The sequence below is a fragment of the Furipterus horrens genome, unplaced genomic scaffold, assembly GCF_987537825.1.
Source record: "Furipterus horrens unplaced genomic scaffold, mFurHor1.1.pri manual_scaffold_3, whole genome shotgun sequence".
NCBI lineage: Eukaryota > Metazoa > Chordata > Mammalia > Chiroptera > Furipteridae > Furipterus > Furipterus horrens.
This window is the reverse complement of record NW_028327173.1, coordinates 57,476,429-57,491,699: the sequence shown is the minus strand read 5'-3', so window position 1 is coordinate 57,491,699 and position 15,271 is coordinate 57,476,429. Positions and strand designations below refer to the sequence as shown.

General features: G+C 39.0%; 1 protein-coding gene and 1 pseudogene across 1 annotated transcript in view; both read right to left on the bottom strand.

Annotated features, from left to right (window-relative positions):
* The window catches only part of MIGA1 (mitoguardin 1), a 72,370-nt gene extending 71,059 nt beyond the window's left edge, over positions 1 to 1,311 (bottom strand). Inside the window, exon 1 of the mRNA XM_090269641.1 lies at positions 1,198 to 1,311. Within this exon, the coding sequence (XP_090125767.1) occupies positions 1,198 to 1,296 (99 nt within the window). The 5' untranslated portion in view covers positions 1,297 to 1,311. The remainder of the gene's footprint in view (positions 1 to 1,197) is intronic.
* A 5,608-nt stretch (positions 1,312 to 6,919) lies between these two features.
* On the bottom strand, positions 6,920 to 12,930 carry LOC150015134 (nascent polypeptide-associated complex subunit alpha pseudogene; annotated as a pseudogene).
* Positions 12,931 to 15,271: the final 2,341 nt, after the last annotated feature.

The following is a 15,271-nucleotide window of genomic DNA, read 5'->3' as shown; positions in this document are numbered from 1 at the left end:
GTACAAATTGCACAAGAACCAAGTATTAAGAATAATACTCGCCACAGAAGATACACACATGGATAATAATCACATGAAAAGATGCTCAACATCACTAATCATTAGAAATGCAAATCAAAACCACAATGAGATACTGCTAACTCACATCCATTAGGGTGGCTACTATTAAAAAAACAGAAGACAACAAATGTTAGCGAGGATGTTAAGAAACCAGAGGCCTTGTGCACTGCTGGTAAAAATGAAAAGTGGTGTAGCCACTATGAAAGACAGTATGGCAGTTCCTCAAAAAATTAAAAATACAATTATCATATGATCCAGCAATTTCACATGTAGGTATATACCCAAAAGAATTGAAAGGAGGGACTCAGACATTTATACAGTCATATTCATAGCAGCATTATTCAGAATAGCCAAAAGATGGAAACAACCCAAGTGTCCAGTGGTAGGTGAATAAATAAACAGAATACCTGGAATAAGAAGAAAATTCTGACACATACCTCAATCTGAAGGAACCTTGAAAACATTATGCTAGGTAAAATAAGCCAGTCACAAAAAAACAAATACTGCATAATTTCACTTATGAGGTACCTAGAGTAGTCCAATTCTTAGAAACAGAAAGTAGACTGGTGGGGAAAAAAATGAAGAGCTGTTGTTTAATTGATATAGAATTTCAGTTTTTGAAGATGAAAGAGTTCTAGAGATTGGTTGCACAGCAATGTGAATATACCTAATGGTCCTGAACTGCACGTTTAAAGGTGGTTAAAATGATATATTTTGCACTATGTATACTTTATCAAAATAAAATAAAATTAAAATTAAGAGATTATAAGAGTGAGAACAGGTCGATTTGAATAACAATTCACGGAAAAACACAATGAAATAAAATTTAAATTAAAATATTAGAAGAGTGAGAACAGATCAATTTGAATAACAAACAAGTAACTGAAAATAACTGTAATGGACAGTGTGAATTCACTTAAGATAGGAAGAATTTTTTTTAAAATAATACAATCCTTTTTAAGAGTCATGAATACAATAATCAAAAACCAAATAAAAGCAAGTAACTTTTTATCTACATTAATAAACATTTTGACTAAACCATTTAAAACTTCAATTAAATTTTAAACACTGTAAACAAAATATGCTCTGAGCAATAAACTTATTATTTAACTTTGTGTTAGTTTCATTATTTTTTACCTGGCAGAGAGAATAGTACCAAGACAGAGGACGATCAAACACTCTTAGTGCTGCTGTCTTCAAGGAAAACTGTGATTCGCTTACTGTTTCTTCTGACATGACTCCTCTTCTTATCTTCATTAAATGAAACATAAAAATACATTAACCACAAAGATTTCTGGTTACTCTTCCAAATTAAAATTTTAACTCTATCAGTTTTTATTTTGCAGTAAATTATTCATGATATTACACTCCCTGAAAAAATAGCATTGAGACAAATTTACTTGAGCTAAATATTTACTTGTTAATCATCAAAGCAGTCAAAAAGAAAATGAGTTAAGATTTGAACTTTGAGTTCAAGTAGTAATTTTCCTTAGAAAACCACAGGTTCTCGCCCTGACCAGTGTGGCCGAGTTGATTGGGCCTCATCCCACAAAGCTAAAGTCACTGGTGCAATCCCCGTCAGGGCATATGCCTTGACTGCAGGTTTGATCACCAGCTGGGGCACATCAGGGCACATACAAGAAACAACTCACTGATGTTTCTATATCACAGCAATGTTTCTCTCCCTCTCTACCACTCTCTCTAAAAATAAATAGGAGTTCCAATCAAGACGGCAGCACAGGTAAACAGGGCTCACCTCCTCACACAACCACATCAAAATTACAACTAAAATATAGAACAACTATCACTCAGAACTGTCAGAAATCAAGTTGGATGGAAGTTTGAAAACTACAAAATTAAAGAAACTGCATGTATCCAGACTTGTAGGAGGGGCAGAAACGCAAAACAAGCTGGTCCCACATCCATCCACACGTGGTGGATAAATATTCAGGAGGGATATCTTGGGAGCAAGGAGACCCAGCCCCACACCGGCCCCCAGTCCATAGTTCCAGTGCCAGGAAGATAACTCCCCATAACTTCTGGCTGCAAAAATCAGCAGTGATTGAGTCAGCGGAAGAAATTACTGGAGCCCCAAACAGTTCCCCTTAAAAGAACCCACACATGAACTTACTCAGACTCATTCCCTCTGAGCTCCAGCACTGAGGTAGCACCTTGAAAGGCACCAGTGGCATACGGGGAGGGACTGCAGTGTCTGGCATCAAGGTGAGAGCTGAGGAACAGCTTTCGCTTAGATAGAAAGGTGGGGAGAGGCCATTGCCCCTTTTCTGAGTCCTCCCCCCACAAAGCCACAGAACCTGCAGGCAGGTGCCATATCTGAGATGCCATCAACTTGCCTAACACTGTTTGCTGTGCCCTGGAGATCTCCTGAGACTCCGTTCCACTCAACTTATTAGCCCACCCAAACTGTTAAGCGTGACTTTTCCAAATGAATGGCTGGTCTTGGCTCATGCTTCACAACTTCTAAATACTATCAAACAAGCAACAGTCAGCCTCAGTAACCCCCTAGACCTCATACCTCTTGCTAAGTGGCCCTGGGCCTGGTACTAGACACAGCCAGCCTAGATTCACAGCTTGACTTTGCCTGGGAAACTGCAAATCCAGCACAAGTAGCAGCCATCTCAGCTGCTTTATATCTCAGGCAGGGTGAACCCAGGCAGAAAAAAGGTGAGGGCTAACCTGGGCTTCCACCATCTGGGATACCCCAGAGCCTGTGTACCCAGTGGACAGCCACAGACCACATCAGAGCACCACCACCCTGCCCCCGCAGAGCTGATCCTCCACAAAGGGTAGAGATTGATGGTCAGTGGTCACAGCCAATACCTGCTGCTGACCAGCTTGGGTAAATCCCTCCCATTGACCTGCCAACAGCAATCAAGGCTCAACTTCAAGAGGAGGGTGTACTCAGCTCGAATGGAGAGCCCACCTTAAATACCCAGCTTGGGTAATAGGGGAGGCTGTGCTACCGGACCTTACAGAACACCTACAACATTAGACAATTCTACTGAGACAGGGAGTCATAGCAGCTCTACCTAATAAACAGAAACATATATAGGGAGGCTGCCAAAATGAGAAGACAAGGAAACATGGCCCAAATGAAAGGACAGATCAAAACTCCAGAAAAAGAACTAAACAAAAGGGAGATAAGCAATCTATCAGAGGCAGAGTTCAAAACAATGGTTATAAGGATGCTCAAGGAACTCAATGAGTACCTCAACAACCTAAAAAAGATCCAGTCAGAAACGTAGAATTCATTATGTGAAATAAAGAACAATCTACAGGGGAACAACAGTAGAGTGGATAAAACCAAGAATCAAATCAATGCTTTGGAACATATAGAAGCAAAAAACAACCCATCAGAACAAGGAGAAAAAAGAATTAAAAAAAAAAAAGATAGTATAAGCAGCCTCTGGGAAAACTTTAAGAGGTCCAACATTTGCATCACAGGTGTGCCAGAAGGAAAAGAGAAAGAGCAAGAAATTGGAAATCTATTTGAAAAAATAATGAAAGAAAACTTCCTTGATTTGGTGAAGGAAATAGTCATTCAAGTCCAGGAAACAGAGACTGTCCCAAACAAGATGGATATAAACAGGCCCACTCCAAGACACATCATAATTAAAATGCCAAAGGTTAAAGATAAAGAGAGACTCTTAAAGGCAGCAATGGAAAAGCAGTTAATTACCTACAGGGGAGCTTATTTCTCAAAGAAACTTTGCAGGCTAGAAAGGATTGGAAAGAAATATTCAGTCATGAAAAGTGATGACCTACAGCCAAAATTGTTCTATCCAGCAAAGCTGTCATTTTGAATCAAAGGGCAGATAGAGAGCTTCCCAGACAAGAAAAAACTAAAGGAGTTCATCATCACCAAACCATTATCATATGAAATATTAAAGAGGTTTATTTAAGAAAAAGAAGATCAAAACTATGAACAATAAAATGGTAAAAAATACATATCAACAATTGAATATAAAAAACAAACTAAGCAAACAAGGAGAACAGAAACAGAATCATGGATACAAAGAGTGTTTTGGTGGTTGCCAGATAGAAGAGGGGCTTAGGGGAACGGGTGAAGAGGTGAGGGAATAAGAAGTACAAATAGGTAGTTACAGAATAGACATGGGGATGTAAAGTACAGTCTAGGAAATTAAGTAGTTAAAGAACTTTTATGCATGACCTATGGACATGAACAACAGTGTGCGGATTACCCGAGGGAGTGGGGAGTTCTGGGTGTAGGGGGCAAGGGGGGAAAAATTGGGACAACTATAATAGTATAATCAATAAAATAAATTTAAAAAATAAAATATTTTAAAAAGATCTAAAAAAGAAAACTGCAGATTCTAATAGATTTTCCCTTTTCCAGTAAACAAATATTTCAGCTTTTACATAGTACTTTAGAATATAATTCTTCCTGGTCCAGGCCAGGAAGCTAAGTTGATTGGAGGGTCATCCCCATATGCCATGGTTGCGGGTTCGATCCTCAGTCAGGGCACATACTGGAATCAACCAATGAATGCATAAATAAATGGAACAGCAAATCAGTCTCTCTCTCTTGTTTCTTTCCCCATTCCTCCCTCTTTCTCAAATCAATAAGTAAACTTTAAAAAACTATTTCTTCCTATTTACTTCCTTCAAATAACAGTGCAGTTGGATAAGGAGGGTTACTGAAAGGAATCTGATTGGACTCATGATTTCTAGAGCTAGAAAACAACCTCCGAGTTCACCAAACTACAAAATTCATGCATTTATTGTCCTACCTACTGTTTAATTTTAAAGATTTTCCAGGAAATGCAATATACATGCTATGAAATTTAGATATTGTTTTAATACCTATTTCTGTTGAAATCAAAGAAGGAAGTCAGATGTCTATTAATGAGGCAGCTGTCCCTCAGCGAGACCATTAAAGGTGGCAGAATCTTGCTTGAAACATAATGATTCACATAGTATTAGTGTGTAAATTAGTTTACAATTTTTTTTCATTTACAATTAGGAAATATAATATCTAGGGAAAGAATACTTACATTATCAAAATATACCCTACCTGAAATAAAAGACTGCAGGGAGCTGAATTTATAAATCAAAAAGGCTGCTTGGTGAGCACAAATTTAATGGGTCCTGAGGAATATTTCATTCAGGCCAAGAAAAAGTCTGACAACTGTCCCTGGAGCACCAAAAACTAGGTTTCTCCAGTATGTTTATGCCTACCAAATTTAATATTTCTTTTCCTTGGATAGTGCTATATAAACATTACCAAAGAGAAAAATACAAATTACTAACAATCCCTCTATAAAAGCTTATTTGCTATACTTTAAGTGCTTTATATTTCTACATATACGTATTTTTCTGCTCTCTTTTTCTAGACTCCAGCAGACTACTCCCTTGTGTTAATAACTCTCCTTTTCAGACAAGTATCAAAACCACTGATTAAGTAGCTTCCTTTCATATCAAACACAGTGGTACTTTTAGGGCAGGTTACTGCTACTACTAATATTTACCCTATTCCCTATTAGTGACACAATGTAAACTTAATTCCCCATCACCCGTATTCGAATTACAATGTTTCGGCTCAGTATAACTAGTTCTAACTGAAGTTCAGTACATTTGCCCTAACCAGAAACACTGTGATATAGACATTATAAAGAAATACAAAGGAAACCATGAAGAGACAGTTAAACAAGTGGAAAGTGGTCCTCTGGGTAATGAGACCAAGGGTGTTGGGAGGGTGGGCAGGGAATCACTGCTTCTCACTGTAGCTCCTTCACTATTTTTTTTTTAAGCCCCTACATTATTACTTTAAAAAAAAGTTACACTAAAAAGAAAGGGAAAAAAGCACATTTATTCACCTCCACCCCCACAACTGACTTTTGGGGAAACGAATTTAGTGATTAGATGCTGGATCATTAAGCCATCTATGCTACTTAATTAAAAAGAAAAACTACTGAGAGTAATTCACCTCAACTGATTTTTTTTCTTAATAGGGGGTTCCAAATTTTTAAGCAGAGGATGGAAAAAATGAACATTTCAATTTCCTACAGGGTTTTTCTTAAATGAATTCTGACAGATCTGTAGTTTTGCATTCTAAGTACCTCATTACCTTTCATTTAAACTCACTGAGTAAGTGATTCCAAATTTAATCATTAGTAACTGAATAACTTTTAAAAACCAGTCATTTCAGGTGCTTTCATAAGTATTAATTAGAACAAACATGAAGGTAGTTTCATGATTATTCACATTTGTGGTGGGAGGTCTAAAACGTCACCAAAAATATTGTACTATGTAATATTACTCGCTTCTCTCCATTTTAACCACTGGCGAGTTAAAAGTTAAGTGTCATAAACAGTTTGCGTCTTAAACACCTTTAAATTATATGCTACAACCTGGATTTATAATTCAAGCAAGAATGACAGTCTGAAATAACCCCCAAAAATTTGACGTGAAGGATAAATCTGTACAACCTAAGTCTGAGAGGACAACAAAAATCCTTAGTTGCAATAATGATAAAATAAAAATAATAATAAAGAGTCACCCCTCGGTGAAACAGATGTTAAACGACTTTATTCACAGAAGGGCTCCGACTCGACAATCCTCCCGATGCTTAAGCATCTTCAAAGAAAACGTAGTCTTCCGCATTCAAAATCCCCTCCCTGCTCCAAAAACGGGCTTTTAAGCAGAAACTTGGACCACACCAGCCGCCCCGCCTCCAGCGGGACTCCCACCTCCCACCGCACTCTCTTTCGCAGTCGTCCTTTTCCTTCACCAAGAAGACCAAAAAAGGAGCTCCCTCTCGGCTTTATTGACCTCAGACCCTCACTCGGGGTCGGAGGGGTCGGGGGTCGACCCTGATTCAGCGTTTCCCTGGCGGGCCTCTCCCCGGCGTGGGGATTCCCCAGCCTTTCCGCTCCTCCACCGCGCGCTCGGAGTCAGGGCAAAGGGCGGCGTTGGGACCCCCGGGACCCCCGCCCCGCCCCGCCCGCAGCCTCAGTACCGCGTACCTGGCGCTGCAGGCCAGGTGCAGCCGGCCCACGCCTGCTTCCCCGCCGCAGCCAGCAGCTGAGCAGCGGCAGCCTGGCCGCGAGGGCGGAGTCCTTCCGGGGTCAGGAGTGGGAAGGTGGAGAGAAAGTGGCGGGGGCTGTCTAGCCTTTCTGCGTGAGGGGCTACGTGTGAAGTAGCTTCCGCCATTTTTGCTTAGGGTAGAACCCCCACACCCGACCCCTGCCAGATGAATGTAGAAAATAGATTAGAAGTGCATCGTTTTACAAGGCTGTCAAATGCTAGTATCGTAGTTCGTAACCTTTTGTGGGATCTAGCACCATTCTGCCAATCTGGTGAAAACTATGGGGCCTTTCGCTCAGAAAAATGCACATAGGCACAGGCTTATACATGATTAAAATGTGTGCATGCGCGCGCGCGCCCAGTCAGTTGAACAATCCTTAGTGTGGGCAGGTAAGCTTGTAAGTCACCCATGATGAAACAGGCAAAAGTGATGAAAGAGTCTTCAAAAAATATTCACGGAAACCCAAGGCAGCCTCTCACAACAAGCCGGTTTTGGGTGGGGGGGTTCCAATCTCATATACATTCACATATCCAAAACCAATCCATAAAGCCAAAATAAAGAATTTCTACCACTATAGATCCTCGGCCCCTAAACAGATGAATATTAAGAGACATTCCAACCCTGTATCAATGATGAAGTTATTGACTTAACTTCCTCATTAGTTTTCCTCCACATTTCCTGCTGAATTAAGCTACCAAATACCGGTAATATGTGAATGTGGCCAACTGTGAGGGGTTAGGCAAGGCATTCACTGCTCTGAGGTTCACTTTAATACACAGTAAACTATTAGAGGGGAGGACAACAAAACAAGATGCCGTTTCTATGTTCAGTCCTAAGCCAAAGCATTCCATCAGAACTTGCAGATTTAAAAATTATTGTGGTGAAAAGCCAAAATAACTTTGTAAAGATAGTTAAAATGTTAGATCAAATGTTACTATTCCGATCTAAGGAACTAGAATTCTTTGTTAGTTTTCAAAATTCTTATTTAGTAAAAACGGAAAATAAGGAGAATGACTATACCAATGTGTAATGTTACTAGATGAATAATAAGTAAAAATGCACAGATTAAGTTCTATGTGGAAATATTTTACATTTGTAAAGTAAATAGTTCTCTTGACAGTTGAAGAACTTGGAATTTGTAAGGCTATATTTGTTTATTCCTCCATCCCCTCTCTTCTGCCTGTTTCCCACAAATACCAAACATTCTGTCTAATGGGAAGAGCAGTACTAATGATGACTACCACTTAAAGCAGCTCCTCTAAGAATGTTATCCTGTTTAATTCCACAATAACCATGAGATAGATATTACACATTTTAAGTATGAGTTTTACTCTTTAACGGAATAAGAAATGCCATATCCTATTTTTTTTTAAATCAATGTAATTTGCTCCCAGTCTCCCTTCTTCTGGGTTGCCAGGATATTCAATTTTAATCATTATTGGGTATATCAGAATGCTGTTAGCTACAAGGAAAAAAATGGTGGCTTAAATCATAAGATAGGCAGCAGCTGGACACAGACTTATATTTGGACTTAATGTCTTCTGGCATCCCAGCCCAGGGGAAAAATTGGGGCTTGGATTAATTATAAAGCTTTGTCCCTCCCCCAGATAACCAAAGTCATTATGTAATGCTCACCAAACCAGGAAATGGAGTTTATGGAGTAATATTAGTTGTTTCTACAGTTCTGATACTGAGGTGCTTGCTACATCAGCCATTAATGAATTTGGAGGACCCTATATGCATACTGTCAAAACAATGCTGTAAGGTCAGACTGCCAAAGCTTGAATCCTTTCTCTGTCCTTAACTAAGTATGCGGTCTTAGGCAAGGCACTTAACCCCATTATGCCTCAGTTTCCTCATTGGGGTGTTGGGAAGATAAATGTAATAACTGTAAATCGCTAAGATTCTTATGTAAGTTTTTAACTTTAATTATTTGTATCTCTGTATACTCCTTTTTCCTTTGCAATCCTATATATTTTGTTTTATGCACATAGAAACATTACTTTGAGAAGGGAGTCCATAGGCTTCACCAGAATGTCAAAGGGTCCCTTGATAACAAAAAATGGTTAAGAACTTCGAACAATCCTGGAAAATGCATTTAAAATATGTGGCATTTTAAGTGGGACTTTTTAATGTCTTTTGGCAGAAGCTCCACAGTTGACAAAAATAGATGTCAAGTGCCCTAAACATTCTAAAAAGTGATGCTAGACCTTCCACACAGGATATGCTAGGAGAATGTGAAGCCCATTTAGCAATCCTTGGTCCTCATGACTTCCAGGGAATGAAATGGCAAAAATGATTAAAAAAAAAAAAAGACTGGAGAATGAAAGTGCCTAGTAGGTAATTTCCTGGAGTTCTGAATATTTTCCTTCTCTTTAACCAAGAGTGAGGAGAAAAGAGTTCTTATCCCATCCTATCTCAACCTCAAGTCAAGTGAAGGAGCCTTAAGAAACTCAGGCAACTTGACTTCTGTGCACATTAGTTTATGTCACCTGGAAAAGTCTAAAGTCAATGGACTATCCAAAAAGGCCCTTGATGGCAAAGTAGAGAGAGAGGGTTGCAGCAGAAGTGACCTGTACTTGTAAGTTTTCCCCTGGGCCACAGAAGGTAGCCAAACTTTAACTATCTTAAAAGATTGTGTTTTCAAACCTGAAGCTAAGTGGACCACCTAAGTGGTTAGCCACAGATTTTTTCCCCACTGCTAGGAACTGAAACCTCAACATGGTGGCAGTCATTGAGGAGCCCACAAAAGGGTCCCTGTAAGGAAAGAGCCAGCATGCAGGAGTGGGCCACAAGAAGAAGACACCAAAGTCAGATTTAACTACGCTGATTGGGTGTATTTAATATTTTATTTGGGATATTTAGAATCAGTGCTCACTCCAGCTGAGACAATATATGGTCAATGTACTTCATGAATTATTGGTGGAAACAGCACTTATCAAGTAACAACATTAAACCTGACCAAACTGTAGCACTTTTAGGAGTTAAAAACAATTGCATCATCTAAGTAGGTGAATTCTTTTAGGTAATTCATATATCCAATTACATTTTCCATTAACTACTAAAACCTGGCACAGTCCCCAGAAATAACCCAGAGCCTCCTTTCAAACCCACACAATGCCATAGGGCTTATCCTGACTATTGTATCTGTTCTCATCACCAGACAAAAGTGTTTGATAGGACTCTTCTACAAGTCAGAACTAAGCCAACCAAGGCATCTGGAACTCAGAGTATGGTTCTAGATGCTAATTTAAAACATCTAGTCTAAACACATCCAAATATTGCAGATTCAGTCACTCAAAATGTTAAACATATGACCCAATTCTACTCCTAGGTAGCACCCTAGAGAAATGAGAACATAGAGCTACATAAAAACTTGAACACAAACGTGCCTAGCAGCATTATTCATAATAGCTAAAAAGTGAGAACAACTCAAATATTTGTTAGCTGATGAATAGATGAATAAAATGTGTATATGCATTATGGAAAATTATTTGGCCATAAAAGAGAAGGAAGTATTGATACATGCTGCAACAATGGTGAATCTTGGAAACATGTTACTTAAAAGAGCCAGTCATAAAAGATTACTTATTGTATGGTTGTATTGATACAAAATGTCCAGAATAGGTAAATCTACAGAGATAGAAAGTAAGTTAGTAGTTGGGTGCCTCAGGCTGAAAAGGTTGGGAGGAAATGGAGGTGACTGCTACAGATAGACTACTTTTTGGGGTGGTGAAATGTCCCAAACTTAGATTGTGGTGCTGGTTGTGCAAATATGTGAATATATTAAAATATTGAATTATATACTTTAAGTGTGTGAATTGTAAAGTACGCCAATTAAATCTCAATGAAGCTGTTACCCTCAAATTATTATTGCCATTTCTTAGATAAAAAAGTCAAGGCTTAAAGAGATTATGAAAATGGAAAAAGGAAGAGATCTGAGGCCTGAGAATGGCCTAGAGCATGCCCTCCCTACACTGCATCAGTACTTGTCACAATGCTGTGCTACTCCAATAACAGGCATGCATTCTACTGGGAGGCATTTATATCAAAATATAAAATAAATAGTAAACAATGCAAATGTTTTTCTATCAAGAGCTTAGATAAATAAGTTTGTTCTGAAGTTACTTTAACATAAAGAAAAATAAAATTAAAGTTAAACCACATGGACAAGATTTCCTATTGTGTACATTTAGAAATAACATTTCAAAACTGTAGAAAAATGTGCTATTTCTAAACTTAATAAAATGAAAAGAGCTGCCTGCATTTGCCATCTATATATTTAAATAATGGACATTTTGAAAAGTATAAGAAAATTACCTTCTCCCCAAGTTAGAAAATATATTTTATATTCTTTTTAATATTTTCACATTCATTCATCTTTTTCAATAGCGAGCTTACTGACTTGTCCATTTCCTACATTGTGCCATGTGCTAAATACTGGAAATACTAGGAGTAAGAAAAATCCCTGCCTATAGTTTGGTTCAGCAGCTGGAAAAGTGAATAAATCATTGCAGTGTATAATGCAACTGACTCTTGAACAACAGGGGTTTGAACTGCAAGTTTCACTTAAATGTGAAGTTTTTTCAATGCAGTTGGCCCTCCTCATCCTCAGGTTTTGCACCCCTATATTTAACCAACGGTATTTTCAATCCACAAGTGGGAATCCATGTATGTGGAGAGATACCTGTATGCATTGTTTTATGCTATTTTATGTCAGAGACTTGAGTATCTGCGGATTCCCTGTCCCTGCAGATTCCCTATTACCACAGATGTTTAGGGTGGGCGAGGTTCTGGAATCAATTCCTCTCAGATATTAAGGAATGACTATAGTTAAGTTCTGAGGGGAATCAAGAGTTATACACAGATTTCCAACTGCATAGCGGTGGGAAACCCTAATCCCTACATTTTCAAAGGTCAACTGTAATGACATTACAATGTATAATTTATTAATTTTTACCCCACAAGAAATCATAACTTTATTAATGATAGAAACATTACAAATTTTGAACCAAGCTGAAATTACTCTTTTGAAATACCTAAAAGAGTTCCTCATTTTTATATGGTTACTTGTTAATTCCAAAATAGCATTTACAATATTATTACTGGTATTCTTCAGGACTTGGACTATCTTTGTTCTGGACACATTTGCTTGTGACATGACCAATTCTATATTCTTAACTTCCACACCTGTCTCTTCAACCTCTTTCTCTTTCACTCTCCTCTTGTACAGTTGGAAACTGTGTGTTTTCTTGAAAGTTTGAGACGGCTTCACCTTGAGCTTTGAATTTCTCAGCAGCTGCTAGCTGTACTTGCTGGGATAAATTTTTGATCTTGACTTCCCCTCAAACTATGTAGGTGTCTGAAGCTGGGCTCTTGTAGACATCTGGTTTTGTGATGACAAAGAGTATATTCTCAGATTTCTGGATAGTGAGCCTAGTAACTAATCCCTGTAACCTGTCAAAGACCCAGTTTGACATAGTCTTCCGTGCCTTCTTTTCACTCCAGCTATGCTTTGCTTGACTGAATGGTTCTTCATTGATTTCAGCTGCTGCTGCCATCTGGGTTTGTTGTGTGATTGCCTGTGTGGAATCTTGTTCCTCCAGCTCTGGTACTGATCCATTACTGTCAGATTCTGTTCCAGGCTCTGTCGCAGCCTAGGGCTGTGGCAACTCCCCCTCTGAAGCAGGGCCGGTTTCTGTGGCTTCATGGGGCACTTTGTGGAGTAGAGTGAGGGGAACATGGACCCAAGAAAGAGAGCAAAAGCCTACCCTACACCCAGTGTAGAAGGTACAATGCATCATTTATAATTAGCAGTATAATATCACTAGAAAATATGCCATAGAATGCAAGGAATGGCCCTCATGACCTGTAAGAGTTGAAGAAGGCTTCTCCAAAGTGGTTACTCTTGGGAGATGGGTGGAGTTCACCTTCAAGAGAAAGTGCAAAGAGCAAAAGGGTGTTTTCAATTTAGGATTAGCGTTAAGGTTAGAGTTAGGGTTAGGGTTAGGGAAAGCAGCACTAAATAAGAGAGGTCAAGCAAATGTTTTTTTCTTTCAGGAAAATGGGCTATAGATTAGAATAGCTGAAGGACAGGATGTTTGATTGGGTGTAACAAAAGATGAGGTGGGAGGAGTAAATTGGGTCAAGCTAAGGCTATGAGAAGCTAGGATGAAGCAAGCAGGTTGCCTAGAGCACAGAGTTTGAAGAGGTACTCTCTGGTTCAGGCAAGTGCAAGATTCTTCGATATTGCACATTATGCAACATGCTTGTCTTATTGTAGTCCCATGGTGAGGAAAAAAAAAAACCAACTCTGTGGCAACAAGGAGTCATTGAGAGTTATAAGATTGGATTTGTGCTTTAGAAAGAGTGGTGTTCAGAACTATGGGATTGGACTAGAATAAACTGAGACTCGTGCCAGAAAGACATGCTAGGGAACCACACACACAAATCTAGGTAAGAATAAACAGGATCTGTACAGAGGAAACTGCCTAGTTTCCATCCACCATGTAGTCATTTGAAAGTCTATTGATTATATAAAAAGTGATGAAAAACATAAAATAAAATAAGAAAGTCTACTGATTTTATCTCCTAATAGCTCTCATAGCCATCTCCACTGCTAGACCCTTCCCTTCCCTTGTCTAGAGTCTGTCTGTAACCTATGCTAGTCTTTGCTCTCCATGTAATATATCAATCTTATCATGTTGCTTCCTTTCTCAAAGTTCTTCCTGGGTCTCTAGAGGAAGAAGTTTACTTAGTAGACAAGATTGCTCTGGTCTGCCTTCTGTGTCTAGTCTGCTACCCTCAGTCTCTGCTACTGTAACACTGAATGCCTATAGGTTCCCAAATTTGCCATATTGTCTCCTGTGGATGTGCCTTTGCCTATGTTATTTCATCTGTCTAAAAATTTTTCTTTCTCTAGTGTATCAGAAATTGTTTTTACTCAGCCTTTAAGCCAAGTATCAATTTTTTATGATGTTGGGTTGACCTGACTGTCTATTTTCTCTCATGGAAACTTTTATTTTATGCATCCACATAATTGTGATTGGAGCTTTTCTGTTCTTCCCTGACTTTGATCCTCCGACTGAATGCTCCTAGTGAAGACAACACAGGCATTATTTGGAATTTTTTTAAACTAGGAATTCTGTTTTTGGAGAAAACTGTAGGATGGCAATTTCAAGAAATGAACAATGAAGAGATCATGAAAGAGTCCTAGTAATGTTTGAATCCCTGGTACTAGCTATCCTTTCTTGGCGTGCATGAGCCAATAAATCCCTTTTTGCCTAAGTGTCTTTTAACTGGTATGTCTCAGCTCTCTGGTGCATTTCAGTGATGGGGAGACCGGCATGCCTAGATAGTTATCCCTGCTGGAAACTTCCAATTACAAGCATTCTTGTCTGTTAAACTCAGTGTATTATCATTTTTGAATGATCTGATCTAATAATCTGAAAAAAGTTTGAGAAGCACCAGGCTAAGGTAGAGCAGTGATTCTCAACAGGTCATGATTTTGCCCCCAGGAGGACACTTGCTGATGTATGAAGACATTTGTGTTTGTCTTCACTAAGAGGAGGTGCTACTGGAACCTGGTGGATAAAAGCTATGGATGCTTTAAACATCTTACAATGCACGGGAACCATACTCCACAACAAAGAATTATTTGATCCAAAGTGTCATTAGTGTCATATCTGAGAAACCCTGAGTTAGAATAACCCAAACACTTACCCCTAACCTAAAAGTGAACAGATGATAACTGAGATTTTTGGCAGAGGTTCCAAAATTCAGTGCTGAATACCTCCACATCCAAATTAACTTACCTCTATGGGGAAGGTAGAAGCTTCCCCTTCATCTCAAACCAAGCCTAAGGGGCTTTAAGAGGGCCGTTTTGAAAAGATGACATGTGTCCCCGGCATCTTAGAGAGAAAAGACTTAAACTGATACACATTTGAAAAGTCCTAAGTCAAGAGACTAGGCTGCCTACAAGCAGAAGGTGCACCAGGGCTGATTGGGAACAGCCTATACTTCTGTGCAAGATACATGTGATTTTTGTGGACCAAGTGAGGACACCATTAGAGAGAACTGAACTGGGTCATACTGAGAGAGACTGTCCATCAGGACTGCTTACGTGGGTGAGATGATTCCAAT